Genomic DNA, 21681 nt, shown 5'->3' on the forward strand with positions numbered 1-21681 from the left:
AGTTCAATCATGTTGTACTGGATTATTAGCAATACTAATAGCAGCCTTGTTATCACAATATAGCATCATAGGGTTTGGAACTTGGACTCCAATATCTTGTAGCAAGCCTTTCAACCATAGTAGCTCACAAACTCCACGAACCATATCTCTATATTTAGCTTCGGTACTGGATAAAGCTATCACATTTTGTTTCTTACTTCTCTAAGTAACTAGATTACCTCCAACAAAGGTACAGTAACCTGAAATTGACTTTCTGTCAGGAGATGCCACCCAGTCAGCATCAGTGTATGCTTATACTCTTAGATTATCAATGGGTGACAAAAGTATTTCTTTTCTAAGAGTTCCCTTCAAATATTGTAGTATTCTGGTAACAGCCTTCATATGAGATGAATATGGATCATGCATGAATTGGCTCACTATCCCCACGACATAAGCGATGTCTGGCCTGGTGTGGGACAAGTAAATAAGCTTCCCTACTAACCTTTGATATCTTCCTTTGTCCACTGGTTCTCCCTCTTTTTCTTTAAGTTTAGCTCCAATTTCAATAGGGGTATTAACTACTTTACACCCCAACATTCCCACTTCTGATAATAAGTCTAGGACATACTTTCTTTGGGATAGGAATATACCCTTCTTTGATCGAGCCACCTCAATCCCTAAGAAGTACTGTAATTTCCCTAGATCTTTAATCTCAAACTCTCTACTAAGAAAGTTCTTCAACCTTTGAATTTCTTCACCATCATTCCCTGTGATGACAATATCATCCACATAAACAATGAGAAGTGTGATGTTAGTAACGGACTTCTTGACAAATAGTGTATGATCAGCATTGCTTTGCTTGTACCCAATAGAAGTCATTGCCTTCAGGAGGCATCCAAACCAGCATCTAGGAGACTGTTTTAACCCATAAATTGACCCCTTCAACCGACAAACTTTCCCTGCAGTATTGTCATCGGAAAAACCATGTGGGATTTCCATATAGACTTCTTCCTCTAACTCCCCATGTAAGAAGGCATTTTTTACGTCTAGTTGGTGCGAATTCCAATTTTTGTTCACAGCTACAAACAATAGGACTCTGACAGTGTTCAGTTTCGCAACAAGGACAAAAGTCTCCTGATAATCAATCCCATAGGTCTGCGTAAACCCCTTTGCAACTAGTCTTGCCTTAAACCTACTGACTGATCCATCCATGTTTTGTTTGATCACAAACACCTATTTGCAGCCCACTAGTTTTTGTCCTGAAGGAAGTGTAATAAGTTACCAAGTATCATTTTTCTTCATTGCCTGCATTTCCTCTACCATAGTTGCCTTCCATCTCTTATTAGTATAGGCTTCCTGCCAACTTTTAGGAATAAATATAAATGATAGAGAGGATATAAAAGCATGGTAAGAGTCAGACAAAGAGTCATAAGAAACATATTTAGCTATGGGATGCTGAGTACAAGATCTGACTCCTTTTCTCATAGCAATAGGAAAGTTAGAAGAAAATACCTCAAGGAGAACAGTAGAATCTGATTCTGGAGCAGGAGACTGAAGTGGTAACGTGTCACCTTTCTCCACCTGCTTTAGCCGGTTGTAATTCTTCCTCTGATAAGTATGCACCTCCTTATTCTGATCAATCTGGTTTTGAAAGACCTCAATCGTGTGCCTCACAGGAGTGGTCTCCCCCTAGCAAGTTTCTTCACATGGTTCAGAAAACGAAGGGGGAGGATTAGAGTCCTCAAGTATACTGGCCAAAGTCTCCCCCTGGTCAAGAAACTCTTCTTGAACTCATAAGTTGTGTTGGTGTGTGATAAGAAGATCTAGAGTTGGAAAGAACACCTCTCCTCTAGGACATTCTCCCTGGAGAGGTGGATAGTAAGGGCAAGACTCATTAAACATTACATCCATTAATACAATGGTTTTCCTGGAAGGAGTGATAACATTTGTACCCTTTCTGAGTAGCAGAATACCTCAAAAATATTCAATGTAGGCTGCGAGGAGCCAGCTTACTCTGGTGGGCTATGATTCTGGCATAACACACACATCCAAAAATCTTTGGGGGAATAATAAAAAAAGAGGCTCCCTGGAGAATCTCATTAGGACATTTAAAACCAAGTATCCTATTGGGCATCCTATTCATAAGGTAAGAAGCAATAAGTATAGCATCACTCCAGTATTGGTTAGGTACATTCATAGCAATCATAATTGAACGGGCTATCTCTAAAAGATGTTGATTCTTCCTTTCGGCAACCCCATATTGGGCAGCTGTATCAACACAACTGATCTGGTGTATTATGCCGAAGTCAGAGAGATATCTCTGAAATTCACCATCAATATACTCTGTACCATTGTCACTGCGAAGGATCTTCACAGTGACATTGAACTAAGTTTTAATCATATTATGAAAATCACGAAAACATCGGAAAACATCGGAAAACATCATTTTTTTGTTTTAAAAGATAAATCCATATAGAACGAGAGTGACAATCAATAAAAGTAACAAAGTACCTATGGCTAATAATAGACACACGTCGGCAAGGACCCCACACATCAGTATGAATTAGCATAAAAGGAATAGATTTTCTATTATGAAGAGAAGGTAAATAAGTAGGACGAGTCTGCTTCGCAAAAATGTAGGCTTCACAAAAAAAAAAAATCTTATTACAAGAAGAAACTAAATCAAGAAATATTTTCTTAAGAGTTCCTGAGGGGGGGCTAACCGAGCCTACGATGCCACTGATGAAGGTCTGAGAAGAAGCAAATCCTCCAATCGGCTCGAGCAAATAAAGTCCATTGTCTAGTTTACCACGTCCAATCTCCTTCCCCGTGACCAGATCCTGGAAGACACAGAAAGATGGAAAAAATCACTTTACAATTCAAGTCATGTGTAAGACTACTGATAGAGAGCAAGTTAGTAGAGAAAGAGGGAACATGTAAAACTTTAGTCAAAGAAAGTGATGGAGAATGCTGAATGGTCCCTTTTCCAGGAATGGAAGAATAGGAGCCATCAGCAATTCGAACTTTATCCTTTCCAGAAGTTGGAGAATATTGTAAGAAAAAAGAGGATAAACCTGCCATATGATATGTGGCTCCTGTATCAATGATCCAAGGAGTAGAAACTGAAGAAACTTGGAAGCTTGTAAAAGTTTTACCTGAAGTAGCAAAGTAGGAGTTGGTATGGGTAGTAGAGGAAGCAGTGGTAGAGGTTGTACCGGCAGTAGAAGAGTGCAGAATACATTGCAGAGTAGCTAACTCCTCCTGTGAAAAACCAACGTCTACAGAGGGTGTTGTGGAAACTGTCTCAAAAATTAAGCTTTCGAATTTTCCTCTCCTTTGAGCTCTTTTTTGCTCCAAATCAGTAGGCTTCCCATGGAGCTTCCAACAATTGGCCTTGGTATGATATGGTTTGTGACAATACTCACAGTTGACAATCTCCTTAGCTGAATCAGATTTAGTGCTAACAGACTATAAGGCTGATTTCTCCACAATAAGAGCATGAAGCATGGTTAATCGACGGCTTTCCTCACACTGAACAAGAGCTTAAGACTGTTCTAGTGTAGGAAAGGGAGAACGACTTAATACTTGCACTTTGATCTAATCATGCTTCATATTCAAACTTGCCAAGAAGTTATATACCCGAATCTTATCAAAGTGCTTCCGATAAGTAGTCACATCATCTGGATTAGTGGGGTATCAAATCCCCATAATGGTCCAACTCTTGCCAAAGAGATCGCAACTCAACATAATATTGGGCCACAGACAGTTCCTTTTGGGTAGTCTTATGAAGCTTCTTTTGTAGCTCATAAACCTGTGCATTATTCCCCAACTGTCCATAGGTTTCAGTAGTAACCTTCCAGATTTGGGCTACAGTATTAAGTAATAGGTATCCACGGGCAATATTAGGATTCATGGAATTTAAAAGGAATGACATAATAAGAGAGTCATTCGAGATCCATTTATCTTATGAAACACCTGTGGTAGTAGGTTTGATAGTGGTGCCCATAATGTGTCCAACAAGTCCTCTTCCGGCAATAGTCAGGTAAGCAAATCGAGACCAGATCAAATAATTTGTTCCATCAAATCTTACCAAAAGAGGATGAAGAGTGGGGTAATGTTTGGAGCCGGTGGGAGCAGTAGTACCGTCTGTAATTGCCATATTAAAAAAAATTGTCTACAGTTCTTTAGTCTTCACCTTTAACTGAAACGTCGCAAAATTCAATAGCCAAATCACAATTCAAAAAGTGCATATAAGGAACACCATGTCTTCTTCTTCTCTTTCTTTTCTCTCCTCTCTTTTTTTCAGTAATTACAATACGTCCCTAAAAACTTAGAATTTGCAAATAGGTCCCTGAACTTATATAAATTTATACATAAGTCCCTGCAAGTATGTAAATTTGCAAATAATACCATAAACCATTCAAATTTACTAATAGACCCTTGATAGAATGCAAATTTACAAAATTAACCCCTCAAACATCTATTTTGTTTGGGCTAATCGAATCGCATGCTTCAGATGAAGAACCAAAGAGAAGAAAAAAAGGTTGCAAGTGCAGCGGTAGGGAATTTACAAAATTAACCCCTCAAACATTTTTTTTGTTTGGGCTAATCGAATCGCAGGCTTCAGATGAAGAACTAGAGAGAAAAAATGCAGGTTTCAAATGAAGAACCAGAGAGAGAAAAACTCACTATAGTGCAGCGGCGGAGGCAGGAGCAATGACAGAGTTCTTCTCGCTTCTTCTTCTTTCCCTTTTTTTTCTTGGTCTTTTCCAATCAAACTCACCGTATGCAGCAGAATTGAAGAACATAGTGCAGCAGCGGAGTTCTTCTGCTCTTCTTCTCTTTGTTCTGTTCTTGGTTTTGTAGAATCGAACTCACCGTATGCAGCGGTACTAAAGAACAGCCAGAAAGAAAGGGCAATGGGTTTCGATGGGTTTTCAATGGGTTTGAAGAGCTGCCAGAAAGAAAGGGCAATGGGTTTCGATGCTCTTTCTCGACAAGCGAAAGCAACAGCGAGAGAGAGGCGAGGAGGTAGGTTCGACACTCCCTTTTTTTTCTCATTTTCCCTAATCGTACTTAGGCTCTAATACCATGGTGTGAAACACAATGTTGGCACAATGGCTTATTGATCAATGTGATCTCAAGCCCTCTATTTATAATTAAGTGGAAAGTACACTATTACATAAATACCCTTACTTGGGTAACAAGAGATTTATATGAATAAAAACTCTAATAAAATTGGACTCTTAGTAGAGAATTGGACTCCTAGTAGAACTCAACCAACATATAGCCTGGGAAAGCAGACACTGACTCAAACTTAGTATGTCCCTTCTAAGTCCCTTCTAATAAGGACTCCTTTACAAACTAACTTGGACTCTTGAATGTAAAATACTGACTTAACTAAATAAGATAGGAAACCTTTCCTAACTTAACTGGATTTTCTAGACTTGCCTTGACTCACAGGTAAATTATCCAAAACAATTTCAAATTGACTCAAAACAAAACCCTAAAGACTCCAAATCGCAGAATCTAAGTTGGAAGTAAATCCAACATTCCAAAATGGGGCAAAATGCCCAAATTACCCCTGAAGGGGGTTTTGGCCAGATTAAGGAGGTCCTTTTGAACCCTCTTGAGGGCCCCACTTGCTGGTTCGATTGGGGGCATATTTTGTGTTCACATCATCTACTTACTTGGCAACTGCTGTAATAGCTGTAGATGCTGTAGACTGGAAGAAGAGTGCTAGATGCTTGAAGAAGGTGCTGATCTTGAAGAAGAACTCTTAATTTTGACTCAACCGTGACCTCCTCTACAAGGCCATGATCCTTAATCAATTCTCTTTTAAATGACCAGACTTCAAGATTACAAAGAAAGACTAGCTACTAAAGACTCAACCTAATTGGCAATCCTTTACAATTTGGCATCTCCCTTACAATTAACCTCAGCCACACAACTAAAGACTTTAATTTATAAGCAACTAATGGAATCTTCTTGAAAATAGAGTACTCCTAAGACACCAAGACTCCAACATAAAGGAAAGGAACTGCTCTTGTAAAAAAAGACTTGTAGAGTCCTCCTTTAAAGAAGACTCCTACGGACTCAAGAACTCAACTCCAAGACTAAAGAAGACTTCTAGCTAAACAATACTCTTGAACATAAAGAAATAAAACTCTGAAATTTAAATCCAGCAAATATATAGGGCTGGAATTGATCAAAATACCCCTTAGGAGGATTCGGTCAGCCCTAGGTGCGCCACTTAGTGGCCTACTTCAGGATTTTGGCCAGAGGGTGAACCCTTGTTGACATTACTTAATAACCACAAGAGGTTGTACTGCATGGTACACCTTTGTAATGCTCTTTGTGTTTCAGAGGCATATGGGTATTTGCTCACATATAGTGAAGACATTTATATAGTTAAGTAATGCATTATTTAATGTAATAAATATATCTTAAGTTGTCAAATAGGTCTTAACACATCCTAATTGACCAGTTTTTAATTTTCTCCTCTTTTCTTTTTCTTCCATTGATCTGAACATGTATCGGTTAATGTTAGTCATAATTTTGTCATACTAGCATCCAAAACCACTTATTCTATGTTTTTTTCATATTGTTTTGCCAACTGTGCAAGGGTATTTCCATATCCTATGCTACAAACTTTGATAAACACTTTGTCAAGCATGTGAAAAGATCTGTTTCTAATCCCAATTTGCCCTTAACCAATGAATGTACATGTAGATAATCCTAGCTTGAACTAATCCAGACTTAGAACATTACCTTCTTTCAAGTCTGCAACCATAAACCATTAAGCTGAGAAGAGACAAAAACTATGAAGTGAACAAATGCACCACCCTTTTCCATTTTTTCTCCCCCCCCCCCCCCTCTTTTTTTAAATAGAGCAGAGTGGTGGAAGTATCATGCTGTTGAAGTTCAATGCTAGTTGATCCAAGTAGGTCTGTCAATGGTGGGTAAGATCAGGTCAGAGCCTTACCATCACCCTCCTAGTTGGAAACTTGGAATAAAACTCAACTTATAGGGTACTAGTAAGAAATTTCATTACTTGGCAGCTGAAAAGAAAAGGCTTAGACATGCTTAGTTTACCTTAACAACTAATAACTCTTTAGCCTAATAAACCACACAAAAAGGGGCATACCTGATGCCAAAGTGACATGAGCGAGGGCCCTCCCCCTAGCCAAAACCATGGCTTGGGCGCCAAGGCCCAACCAAGATGGCGCACCTAGGGCTGGCCAAACCACCTGTAGGGGCAATTTGGACACTTTCCAGCCCTAATTAGTTGTTGATTTTATTTTCAGAAGTCTTGTTTTAATTTTCTGAGTTCAATACTATCTTGAAGTCTTAGCTTGAGTTAGTTGTTGAGCTCTAGTGTCATAAAGAGTCTTTATTTAAGTAGGACTCTTAAAGGATAATTAAGTTTTTTATTTCAAGTCAAGTTCTTTTATTTTATGTGGTTGTTATTTAATTGTAAGGGGTAGCCTAACTTATAAAGAAAACCCTAGTTGAGTTAGTTTTTTATTCCTAGTCAAGTCTAAGTCAATTTCCCAGTTAAGTCAAATTCTTTCTTTCTTGATGAAAGGCTATAAATAAGCCATTTTCTTCAGTGTAAAATCAGTCTGCATCGAATAAAGATTGAAGAATTATTTTGGGAAACAAGTCGCGGTCTTCTTGGGAGGGCCACGACGGATTCTTAAGCTTCTTGCCTTCAATTGCAGCATCCAACTTCAAGAACCAGTAGTCACCTTCTCATAATAGCAGCTCCACCAAGTAAGCCCAACACCCAGCCCCTTCCCCTTCACCCCACACCCATTGCAGCCTTTCCCCTCCCCTTTCCCTTCTTACGCAGCCCAGGAAACCCCATCCCCCACCATTGCAGCCCCTCCAATCCCCTCCCCTACCCCCTGTGATCCTTCCTAAGCCCCCTCCCCCTCCTTGTGATCCCTCTAGACCACTCCCCTACCATCCTAAAAACCCTGGGGCACCCCCCCCCAACCCCTTATTTCCCTCTTGGCTTCCTCTTCCTCTCTTTTTCTGACTTGCGCCAACCAGAAAACAGAAAAAAAAAAAAAAAAAAAAAAAAAAAGGAGAAAGAAAGAATTGCTCAAGATCTTTAAAAGCATACCCAAGATCCAAAAACCCTAAAACTCTCTCTATCAATTGTTCATCTCCAAGAATTATCCCCAGAATCTTTACTAAATCAATCTAAATCATCCCATCCTTCCTTCTATTAATCCTAGTGTATCTTTTGTCTTTCAAGATCATCCCATAGGAATTTAGTAAAACCCTAACTTTTCCCTAGCAACCCATACACCTTTCCATTAGTATTCCTAGCTACCTTAATCAAACCATTAAAATTTTGGTGATTATTTGCTGGAAGATTTTAGGCTAACCCTAAACTCTTAAGGAATTATTTCAAGAAACCCTAAGCAGCTGTACCCAAAACACAAAGGAACAAGCCATTTTAGGCTTAAAGATATACACAATGAACTGTCTAATGAGTCGAACTCTAATGGCCTATGGAAAAGGGAAAAACATATAAAAACAAGTAGATAGACATACATGTGCACACTGTCCTTAGAAGGTTAAATGAAGGTATGTTGGTATAAACTGATGTAGCATTAGGTTGAATACAATCAACTAGGGGCCATTCACAATTTTACACAGAAGCTGGCATGAACCAGCCAATGCGGGTAGCGAAAATTAGTACTCTGGTGATTTTGAAGCTAGAGTTAGGCTATCTAGGATTTGTTTGGAAAAAAGTTTAGGCTAGTAGATGGGGGAGAGTACATGAGTGAAGGCATTGTCGAAGTGTTTGGTTTCTGAATTTTAAGCTTCCAGCAAACTAAGGTTAGGGTAAGGATTTTTAAATAAGTAAAAGTGAACTTGTGAAATTAGGGTTTAAAGATGGAAATTAGGGCCAGGCATTGGATTAAGTTCTAGTATGAACACAACCTGAATTTGATCCAGATATGGTTGGGTAATGATGGTCGGAATGTGAGATCCGGAAATTAGGGCTTTCCCAGGAACTACTGGAGAGGTAGAATCTAGGGTTTCAAACTTTCAATGGAGGGTAAGGCTGAAAAGGGATCTAGTGCAGGGTTTTGTCAGGGGATGCTTTGGTGACAGACTCACAGTTTTAATGAATAGTGAAGGTGGAATGAGACCGTGGGAGCTTGTCAATCAATTACAGTTCGGTAAAAATTTTGAAAATTCAAAATGGGGATGCCAAGATTTGAGGAATTAAGAGGACTAGAAGAATAAATTTGGTCTTGCTGGTTGTGTATCTGAAACTGGAGCCAATTAATGGATGGCAATGAATGAAATCAAATCTGAACCTTGAACAGTGAAAATAGTAATCAACCTAGTTGAAGGGAAGCTTGAATTAGAACATCCCAAGCTTCACACTGTCAAAGAGTCAAATTGGTTCACCACCAGTCCCACCAGATTTAGATGACGACTGAGCTCTCACAATCACTGGAAGGCAGCAGCAGCTCGCACAAGACAAATCTTGAAAATCAGAGGTGTTATTCCCCTCCCAAGGTTTCATTGATTTATAACATGGCCTAAGAAGCATACTCTGAGGCACCTTGGGAGTTGTACTCTTTGAAAGAGTCTAAAAACAAGTCACTCATTCACAATTCATGGAGGGTGGAAATAACCATATACAATTCATTTAGGTTTCAGCTGCATGGTGATCTTCTAGATTATGAAGGTGTAAGTAATAAAATGTAGACAACTTATGGATGGTTGCTATCATGGTGGGAGATCTTGCTCGCCACTAAGAAAAAGCAAGATCTCGACTGAGATGGCGAGATCTCGGTCGAGATCTACCAAAAAATTGGCGTAATCTCAGTGGCCCATCTAGGTGGGTTTTAGGGCCCCAGTTGGGCTGAAACTTGGTATTTAGCCTATTTAAGGCTTTTTGAATATTGGTGACCTCAGATTTGTGAGAAAATAACCCTAACTATGTCTTCTAAGTCAATCCTATGTGTAAAACCGAAATTCTGTGAAATGCAAGGTTAGACAACATGTAATGTAAAGATATCAAGTAATTCAAGTTATCAAGTATCAACTATCAAGTATCAAATACATTAACATTACACTTCAAGTATTCAAGTGATCAAACTATCAAAGAACTTAAATAGTTAAATGTCTTCAAAATTTTACAACCATAAGAAGTTTTTAGACTTTTAGTTAAGTCATAAATCATAATCCATAAGTTCACAATCACAACTCACAAGTCACAAGACTGACAAGATCACAAGAGTACAAAAGAAAAGAGTAACAACATTAGTAGATTACAACTTACAACTTACAAGACTAAAAGAGTATCACTCAGCATTCTGCATCAATTGATTCTGAACGGTGGCCACATATGACTCCCAAGTCAACCCATCACTATAGTATGTCACATATCGGTTTATATGGAATTGATATGTCTCCATGTCAAAATACTGGAGGAATAGCACTTTGGGATAACTGCCAATCGTGGGTGGGTGAAACTGCCATTCTTGTTGTTGTTGTTCATATTGATTTTGAGCATGTGGGTAGTGGTTTCTAAACCACTCAGTTAACAACCCATCTTCACTCCCATATGTGTACTCTCCAGGTGCAGGGTCTTAAGGAATAGCATAACCTCCATAAGAAGAATACCCACTGTAATCTGACCCGGTGTTATGATCCCTGTATTGGTACCCCGATGACTGGCAAGTGTCCAAACTCTGCTGTTGTGAATCATTATGACCATGATCTAGGCTCATGCTTCCCATGTTCAGTTCAAGATCATGCATGCTCACACCATTATTTGTTTGCCCCTAGTTTGATATGATATTCCTACTCCTAGCATAAATCCAAGAGATAGGGAAACTGTGGCTCGCATGTGTCGGATGACTCGGACCTGGTGGAGGTGACTCCCTTTGTTGACGCTGACTTCCACCAGCAACACCACCAGCCTGACTGCCTCCATGACTCAATGGCTGACTTGGGCCACTTGGCCCTTTGGTATCATTGGCATCATTTGAACCCCCACTACTAGTTGTCACCTCAATTGTTTCAAGTCGACCAAGTGGCTCCACAAATGGTACAGTTGGTCCATATGATGCTACTCCAGCAGCTTGACCCTCATCAATACACATCAGAATACACATGCTCAGCCACAACATTTGTGCCCATAGCAGCAGCAATGGTAGGATATGGCTGCCCTCTTGGCCCATCCAGCACTGGGCCACCTCGATCCCTAACCCACTGATATATGACATCATCTTCCTCATCTTCTGCAGGGGGCTCGTGGAATATATCAGTCAACTCAATCGGTTCATGATTGTCGTCATCAATATCATCTTGTATGTGCCCTACTCTCAATCTCATGTTGTAATGCACATACACTAAGTCCTCGAGCTTCTTACTCCCCAATCTATTCTGTACCTTACTATGGATGAGCGAGAAGGTGCTCCAGTTCCTCTTGCAACCAGAGGATGAGCAAGTCTGTGAGAGTACTTTAATTGCTATGTCCCTGAGATTTGGCACACTAGTTCCATATAGCACCCACCAGTCAGTTGCATAACCAAAAATAAGAATGCATTAGGCAAGTAAATCTTAATATTTATATAACTTATCAGTTATCATTTACAAAGTTATAAACTTAATGACTTATAGTAATGGACTATTTACCAAGATCATTTTTTTGCCTAGTTGCAACTGTAGAAGGCTTTCCAAAACTCCCAGAGGCATCCCTAAATTCCCTGATCTGTACACCAATTCTTCAATTATTGTATTATGTATACGCTTAATGCACTAATGCAAGAAGTTGAAGAAACAATTGAATAAGTTCTCACCTCTCCATTAATTGTCCCTTGCATAACGGGATTTGACACAAGCTTCTCCACCACGTCTTGCACCGCATTCATCAACCTTACATCAAGCCTCAGATCATTCTTGTAATGGTACTTTGGGTTGAGGTAGTAAGCTTGCATTGTGGAAATATAACTTATAACAAATTAAGAATGTAAATTAAAGTATACAACAAAAACTTAAAGACTTAAAAGTGGCTCACCAACCAAGTGCAAAGGATGCATCAAGTGCGTCTCCCATCTATTATCGATGATCTTCTCATAGGATTTGAAGGAGCTAGGCGCAGCAGCTCTAACCAACTCTTTCATTTGCTCGAGGGCAGCATATATGTGGGGCATTGTGGGCTTCTTCTCCAAATCCACCATCCTTAAAACAAACACAATAGGCTCTATAATGCCCACTGTCCTATTCAGTTGCCTCCAAAAGGAATCATCAGCAATGGTTTGTTGGGCTAGTACTGCATCAGGATGGCTAGATTCATGCCAATCAAACCACTCCTCACTTGCAAACATGTGCCGTAGACCCACCACTTTCTTCTGGAAGCTTTTCAGAGCTACATAGTTAGTGGGGAATCTAGTCAATCCAGGTCTGACTAGATCACCCTTACAGTGGTTCCTCATCATCTTCAGCACATAACCATGGTTACAAATAAAATTACTTACCCTTCTAGCCATGTCAACCACAGTATTGATTGACTTTCTTTTCCTTAAGTCCTTCAACATAAGATCGATCGAATGTGCTGCACATGTGTCCAAAAGAGGTGGATCCTACTGCTCTTCTTCTTCATCAACATTTCACCAGCTTTTTTGAAGTTAGCACCGTTATCTGTGACAATTTGGATAACATTCTTTGGCCTTACCTCGAGGACCACCTCCCTAAAAAGCTTGTAAAGGTAGTCAGCATCTTTGATTTTATCGGAGGCATCCACTGACTTAAGGAAGGATGTCTTTCCATTACATCTCACCATAAAATTAATGATGGACTGTCTAGTAGGAGAAGTCCATCCATCAGCCATCACAATAACACCATATGTACTCCATTTTTCCTTTAATGAACCAATGTATTCATCCACCTCCTGCTTTACCTTTGGTAAATATTTATTCATTACTTCCCAAGTTGTTGGGCCTTTAACCCTTACATCTGCCCTAGCAACTGCATTGATCATCCCCTAATAGTATGGTGTTTTGGCTACATTGGCTGTAATGTTGTTGTAGAGCATGAATTTGCTGATTGCCAACTTAGCTTCTTCCTCCCTACTGCCTTCTTTACCTCCAGCAAACATATATGGAATGCTTCTTTGATAGATGTCTTGATGCTTGAAGAGGTAGGGGTCTTGGTCAAATGTGGCATCATAATGTCTACTCTTCCTCCTCCTTTCAGTCCTCTCACTTCCATGAAAACTATGTCTAGGTGGCATGGATGCCCCTGACCCCGAACCACCTGCTCCTCTTGTCTGTTCATATTGCCTAACATTCTCAACATGTAAGGACTATCTGCTAGCTTCCATTGCAGCCCTCATCTGTCTCCACTCGGCCCATGACTCAACACCCATAACCCTCCTCCTCTCTTCATCATCGTTTGACTCCTCATTAACATCAACAAAAGGTCTAGACAGCACTGTATCCTCAAATTCCCTTTGCTTTTGTGCCATCTCGTCCTTTTTTGTTTCCCTCCCTTTAAAGTTGCTGCAATTGCCTTTTGCACTTCATAAGGAACCTTGGGACACTTGGAAACATCTTTGTAGCCACCAGCCAAATGTTGCTTTAATCTGGTTGAACCACCAGAATTCAAAAGTCTTGAGGCAATACTTGAATCAGGATTTTTTTCTTGTCGGCAGTCAGTGGATCCCCATGTTGCCAAGCAATGTCCTGAGTCCAATCCCACTAGTTGCCATTTAAGATACAAGTGTACAGCACTGAAATACATACATGAATGTTTCCAAATAATCATTAAAATAATTTTAGATATATAAAAACATGTAAAAACAATTTATAAAACAACAAAAATCACACTTAGTTCTAAGATAACATACATACCATGGAAAAAAATTCGATCGAAATGGTCAAAATTTCGACCGAAATGCCTGCAAAATTCCAAATCGAAACGAAATGTAGTAGTAGGCACGAAATGTATCCTGTATCGTTTCGTATCGACCGATATTTCAGTCGATACGAGTCGATATTTCGGCCCGATACCATATCGGGCCGAAATGATACTTCCACAGGCTTTAAAGTATCCAACTCGAGCTCATTTTCGACCTTACCGTCATTTCAAGCAGTACTGAGCGATATCGCCCTGGAGATTTTGACCTCCTTTTGAAGATTTTGCTGATTTCTCTTGCTTTCATACCCTTCTACACCTAATTTCTAGTATTTCATTTCCTTCAAACACTTGATTTGCTCCTCCATTTGTGCATTTTCTCAAATCTTGCAAGGTGAGTAACCAACTTCCTCATTTTTTTATTTTTGTTTCATTTGTACCTTAAATCATGTTAGATTGTTTCCAAATTTATATATGTTTACTTTAGAGTGTTGATCTATGAATTTGTAGTGTCAAAATTATTTTTTTATTCTTCCTACTATTTTTTTATTTTTCTGTTATTAAAAATTATTTACTAAATTATGTATATTACTAAAAATGTATATGTATAGTACATGTATAAACTTCAAATGAATGTATGTGAGAGTTGAGACACCATATTGCTGTGATGGTGTTGAATTAATTTTTTTTTTCTGTTAATTATGTAATTTTACTGTATTTAATATATATTTAAATAATTAAAAAAATATTTAAATATTAAAAAAAACCAATTAATTTTTGTTTTAAATTTTAAAATAGCGAAGTATTAGTGGAAGCATGTATGCAATTTTTGGAGCATGTTGTGAATATTTTTAAGATAGTTTGGGTGTATTTTATATATTTTAAAATTATTTATATATTATAAAATATTTATATAGTTATACATATATTTTTTTATATTTAAAAATAGGAGGTTATTATTAAAAGCATGTATGTCATTTTTGGAGCATATTGTGGAGCTTTTCAAGATACTTAGTGTGTGTTCTTGTATCAGGCACTCTATTTTAAAGATGTCTGACATAGCTTGGGAACATGGGAGGCCACTGACAGCTGATAAGAGGAAGAGCGAGTGTAATTATTGTAAGAAACAAATAGGAGGAGGCGGGGCCACTAGACTGAAGGTGCATCTAGCTGGTGGCAACAGGGATGTAACAGGGTGCCCAAAGGTGCCTGTAGAGGTCAATAGGGCAATGGCCTTATATATTACTAGTACAAAGCAAAAGAGGAAAGAGAAGAGAACACAGAGGGATGAGTTCGAGGATGCCTGCTTAGATGACCTTCCAGATCCTGAGGGTTATGGTAGGGATGAGCCAGGAGACAGTGACCCTGATCCAAAGGCCGATCAGCTGAGGAGAGCGATGATGATGAGTAGGGAGCAACAGAGGATTGATGACATAAGGAGGCAACAGAGGGGTCTAGGTTGTGGGTCCTCTAGAGAGCCAGTAGGAATGGGAGGCACAGGTGGCTCCCAAGTCCCTATGAGGAGGTCTCAGAGTGTGAGGCAGGAGGCTCCTATCCCACGGGCCCCTACAAAGGGTCGAGCTTCCTTAGCACATCCTACAGATCCGGATCTTGAGATTCTTCGCAATGATCCGGCCCTATTTGCGAGGCCTGAGCATAAACAGAGAAAGTTAAAGCACTTATAGGGGAGTGTGAAGGAGAAAGTGGGGATGGCTTTCTCCAAATGGGCGCATTACCATAGTGTTCCAGCACATACAGCCCAGGGGCCCTACTACAGAGATATAATTGAGCAGATAGGCAGGGTTGGGAGTGGTGTACAGGGCCCCACTCCATATGAGATATATAATATGTATTTGCCTAAGCATAAAAAGGACATAAATGAGTACATTAAGGGATTAAAGCCCATGTGGAATCATTATGGAGTGACTCTGATGGTTGATGGTTGGATTGGTCCCACTAGTCAATCCATCATCAATTTCATGTTGAATTGTGATGGGAGGACAATGTTCCTCAAATCAGTAAATGCATCCGGTGAGAAGAAGGATGCAAAATACATTTACAAATTATTGAAGCAAGTGGTGAAGGAGGTTGGAGTGGAAAATGTGGTTCAAATTATGACTGATAATGGCTCCAACTACAAGAAAGTTGGTTTGAAGATGCAGGAGAAACTCAGGTATCTAAACATATAGTATTAATTTTCATTTGTAAATACATATATTTACATTACACATATACATGTACACACTTTATAAATTTGTATTGATGGCTTGATGCCTTGATGGATGGACAGATATAAGCTCTTTTGGACTCCTTGTGCTGCTCACTGCATTGACTTAATGTTGAAGGAGATTGGAAAGGTCAAGCTTGTGAAGAATACCGTGGACCAAGCTCGACATGTTAGCACCTTCATATATAACCACACCTATGCATTAAGGATGATGAGGGACAAGTGTCAGGGTGAGTTAGTGAGGCTAGGCATAACCAGATTTGTTACTAATTGGATAGCACTACAGAGCTTTGAGAGTAGGAAGACTGGCCGTAGGAGTATGTTTGCATCAGAGGAGTGGTTTAACTGGGAGGGTTCTTCATCAGGGGGAGGAAGGAGAGCACAGTTGACCATCCTTGATGAGACTTTTTGGCACAATGTGAGGATAGTGGTGAAGATGCTTGAGCCTGTGGTGAATGTGTTGAGGATGGTAGATCAGCAGAGAAAACCTACTCTACCACACATATTTGCTGCAGTAGATAGGATGAAGCAGCAAGTTGCTCAGGTCCACCCACGCGGCAACAAGAAAGTCCTTCAAATCATCAACAGTAGATGGGAGTCTATGTTGCAGCATCCACTGCATAAGGCTGGTGAGTTGTTAAGTCTAGTATTTAATTTAATTTTCATTATGTTATCACACTATTAAGCATTAACTATTCCCTACTTTTTCTTACATAGCATACTATTTAAATCCCAAGTACCATTACAAGGACAATCTTGGGATGAGGCAAGATTTGATGGATGTTGTCCAAACTGTAGTGGAGAAGTTCGAACCGGAAACAGCTAAACAAGCAATCATCCTTATGGAGGTGAGATAGTGATTTGAATCATTTGATATTCACAATTCGTAGTTTTATACTAAGTCATTAACCTAGTAACTAGTTATTGTTTTTTCTCTTTATATATTAGATAAAGGCTTTTAGGGATGCCATTGGGAGCTTCGGTCGTGCTGTGGCCGTATCAGGACGGGAAACCGCCCCTACGGGTAAGTTCATTCATTTATTTCATTATACATTTAATTATTATATTATATCTTTAATTTAGTTATTTAAGTATTAAAATGACTTAGAGTCTATGTTTGTTGCAGCTGAGTGGTGGTTGCAATTTGGACGTGACTCACACCACTTGAGTGTGATTGCAAGCAAAGTGCTCTCCCAGACATGTTCGCCAACTGGTTGTGAGCAAAATTGGAGCACCTTCAGCCTCATTCACTCGAAGTGGCGCAACCGATTGGGTGTGAAGCGTCTAGAGGACCTTGTCTACCTACACTATAATATGAGACTGAGAGAGGATCATATTAGACAAGGGATGGATAAGAGAGAGCACCAATATCAAGTTGGCCGACATAATTGAGATGGATGATGATGATAACCCAGTAGTTGACTGGATCAGGGATAGTGGAGACGGATTGCTAGATGAGGAGGGAGGTCTTCCCAATAGTCAGATTGCAGAGGAGATGGGGGCTGATGTGGGGGACTTCATGGCCCAGGAGGGGAGGCCACATGCAGAGCCCGCCCGTCCCTTCGTGCCACACCCTAGTGCATCCACCAAGAGTGAGGGTTTGATTTTCTGGTCCAACACTAAGGATGAGGTGACTCAGGCCTCTGGCGATGACGACGATGGTGGTGATGATGACGATGGCGATGACAGTGATGATGGAGGGGATGAGGAGGGTGGGGGACCTCGTGATCAGGATTCAGCTGATCCTAGGGACAGACCATCCCCACCACCACCACCAGTACGTGAGAGTCCAGGGGGGGAGGACGACCACTGAGATTCACAGGAGAGAGTCAGTTCACCCACGCAACACAAGATTCAAACCATACTGGAGCTGCATCTCGAGGCAAAAATGTTTCCTCTACATATTCGAGGAAGGGGAAGGGGAGACAGCACGGCTGGAGCACAGGGACACGCCATCATATGGGTCCTACCGTCCATCCGATGCCGAGAGCTTGGTGGGATCTATGAGATCGATGAGCATTGATGATGCTTGAGACTCCTCCACCTCCAGAGGATCCGGATGGCATAGGTCTGCAAAGTCCTCATATGATACTGCTGTGGAGAGTATTGGTTCTACCGAGTCGACTTATGGTTATGGACCATATGGTGTCCCTTCTGGCTATCAGATTCAGGGTCACGCCAGTCAGCCACGACTGGAGCCTTATGGTTATGGAGCGGCCTATGGGGCTTATGGTGTCCCTCCCACTATCAATTATCGGAGTCAGCCACTGGGACCTTATCAGTATCCTTATCCTTCTCCTAGTCCTGAGAGCCAGGGTGCTCTTTCATTTATTGAGCAAATCTTCCACACTATTCCACAGCCACAAGGCCCACCACCACCAGTTCCTTTAGAGATTCACAACTTCCCACTGTTAGGGAATCTTATGCATGTGGATGAGGCCACATACAGCAATGCAGTTCTAGACTATGTCCAAAACTATATGGGGCGAGGGCAAACATCATGGGAGTTATATTGTCATTTGTATAGGGTGCAGACGGAAGAGGGAGACCTTGAGGCTTGAATAGAATAGACTTGTAAGTAATAACATTCCCGCTTCTTCTCTGATTCATGTACTATATACTTGGAATGTTGGATGTTACATTTTCAGTAGTTTTTTAGTAAACTAGTAGTTTTATAGTGTTTATTATGCTTGAAATAGCTAGTATGCAAAAATCCAAATCAATTTGAGTGCATTTGAGGCTCGAAATTGAGTTTTCAAGATTCCGGAAAAAAGTATCCAGTTTCGGTCAAAATTTTGACCAAAACCTCGAAATTTCGACCTTTTACAAGGTCAAAATGTTCATATCGATCGAAATTTTTACCTTGATATACACAATGCTCAAACAAACATGTTTGTATTTTTAAAATAAACTATATAATATGAGCATCCTTTAGAGAGGAAAAAAAAAAAGATAAATTTCTAATAACATATTATTTTTTATAATTATTTTATGTAAAAACAATTTATAAAACAACAAAACACACACTTTGTTCTAAGATAACATATATACAATGCTCAAACAAACATGTTTGTATTTTTAAAATAAAATACATAATATAAGCATCATTTTTAAAAATTTTAAAAAAAAAAACAGATAATTTTTTAATAAAATATTATTTTTCATAATTTTTTTATTTAATTATTTAAATCAAAAAAAAAATATACAGCAAGCATGATAATCAAAATATGAATACATGGGATTGTAGCCCTATAAATTTAGTTTAACATAAATGATAATCACATTCATATCATAAGTATTTTTTTATAATCTTTTAAGTAATATATTTTTTAAATACGAAAATTCAAAAAAAAATTAATAACAGAAAATTAATTTTTTCCCCATGAAAGTGTAGATCAAAGCTTGATCATCAACATATATTTATACTACACTCACACCCATTGTAGAACCTTCTATTTGAAAAAAATTCAAATTTGGGGAAAATCTTACATTTGTTGAAGATCACTTGTAATAGGCTTGAATCGCTTGAATCACTTGAAATAGGTTCAAATCTGCTATTGTAGATGTGTTGATGATGACTAGAAATTGAATCCCCAACCGGCCAAAAATTGACTTGCAACGAGAGAGGCTCGAGAGAGGCGAGATCTGCCTCTCTCGAGCGAGACAGGGGGTTTTTAAACCCCCTAAACAGTGGGAAAACCACCTCAAGTGAGACCTCGCCGAGATATTGGCGAGATCTCGAGTCGAGATCTCCCATCTCTCCACTCTCGCCTCTCATCTCATCTCGCTATCCTGAGATAGCGAAACATCTCGCGAGATCTCCCACGATGGTTGCTATGCCCTATGAAGGCTCACAGGGAAATGGAACTTAACCATTATGCTGTGATCTTCAGAAATTTGATTCATGCTCTACCTTCTGGAGTTTCCTCATCCACTTCTTGGTAAGTGCCTAAATCTCCAAACTTGAACTATTTTAAAATCTCTACTTCTTCAAAGACATAATCACCACAACAGAGCATTCCCCAGATATTGTAAAATTCATTTTACATGTTCAATTTGGCATCTATCAATTAAAAATAGAACTTCATAAGAGCACTATAAACTTCTTATAAGCATACAAAGAAGACCTTTAAAGCCCAGAGCAAGAGATGCTGAACACAAAAGAAGTAGAACAACAAAAGAAAAATGCCTGACGCATGAGATCCGTTGCATGCACAGAGTTAGAGTGTCTTCCAATTTTTTACCTTTCTGAGCTATCTTCTTCTGGGTCATCTTCATATATGGGAGGTTCAATAACATCCTCAGCACCAGCATCTAAGGCAATTGCAAGGAGTTGATCCTTGTCAGCATCTGTGACCTTTATATTTACAACCCTAGCACGCCTAAACTTGAACATAATGGATCCAGGATCTGCCATCTTTCCACCACAGTCTTTTACCACTTCTCTAACAGCAGCCACTGATCTGTTAATTTTATCTGTTAGGACCTCAACTATAATACCCACTCCTCCAAAACCATAGATCTGAAAACAGAGGAAAGAGGATAAACTAATTTTAGAACAGAGAATGGACTATGCTTTCAAGTAACAGAAGCAAAACCAAGAAAGGAGGGGGAACAAGAACTAAAAAAGTACAGTGTTTCAATGACATGGATAGAACTTCATAGCAGAAATAGAAATGGCTAAGTTGTAGGAAATTTAAAACCACCTCATAAAATTTTTCTATGTAAGCTTCTTGTCCCTTCTCAGAAGCCCTCTTAATGTTGCGCTCCAAAATTTCCTTAGGTACATCAAGCTCCTTAGCTTTCTCCAAAACGGCAGCCAAAACTGTATTTGATACTGGATTTGGACCACCTTTCTTGACACTGCATTATTGAAATTATAGTAAATCAAGTTTTACTACTTTTCTTGGATCTACTAAAAAACTGCTTATGAGATGCTAAGCCCAACATACAACAACAACAACAACAATAACAACAAGAAGCCATGTCCCAACTAAATGGGGTTGGCTACATGGATTCTTGCCTTCCAATCAGCAGACTCTAAGACCAATATATGAACAATAGAATCAGATGTATCATATATCTCACAATGAGAAGGGTAAAATCAAAGAAGGTCTTCTACAAACATAAGCACATCAAGTCTAGCTTGAAATTTATAACATTCGGAGGGAGCAATGGTTTAAAGGTTCAGCTCATCTCAGATGAAATCTCCTCAGGAAGAATTGATTTCTCTGCAACAGGAGGGCACGATCACTGACCACCACGAGAGGTTCGGGATTTTAACAGCAGCAACCGGCGCTCGCGATGAAGGCTAGCTCTTTGGAGCTTCCATGGCAGCATTGAGTGAGGAGATTAGGATTGAACTTAGGCTATTCTCCCCTGAGAGTTCGGCCCATATAATGGGCCTCGCCCAATCGGTCAAGGCTCGCAACTGGGCTTTAAACAGAGGCACACGCGTGTATCAGGCCTGATCAACCAAGGAGGGGTTCAAGGGGTCATAAACCTTGTGCCAGCTAATGTGAGTGGACCAAAAACCGACCCAGCAGCTGGGTACTCTAATGGAGCAAGGACCAGTT

General features: G+C 39.7%; 1 protein-coding gene across 1 annotated transcript in view; it reads right to left on the minus strand.

Annotated features, from left to right (window-relative positions):
- The window catches only part of LOC149011286 (YebC-like protein), a gene marked incomplete at its 5' end in the record, with an annotated part of 40668 nt that extends 19700 nt beyond the window's left edge, over positions 1–20968 (minus strand). Inside the window, 2 exon segments of the mRNA XM_089162217.1 lie at positions 20350–20627; positions 20812–20968. Of these exon segments, the coding sequence (XP_089018343.1) occupies positions 20350–20627; positions 20812–20968 (435 nt within the window).
- Between the last annotated feature and the right edge of the window lie 713 nt (positions 20969–21681).

The sequence above is a fragment of the Hakea prostrata genome, chromosome 7, assembly GCF_041222555.1.
Source record: "Hakea prostrata isolate BN-2017 chromosome 7, UWA_Hpros_2, whole genome shotgun sequence".
Classification (NCBI taxonomy): Eukaryota; Viridiplantae; Streptophyta; class Magnoliopsida; order Proteales; family Proteaceae; genus Hakea; species Hakea prostrata.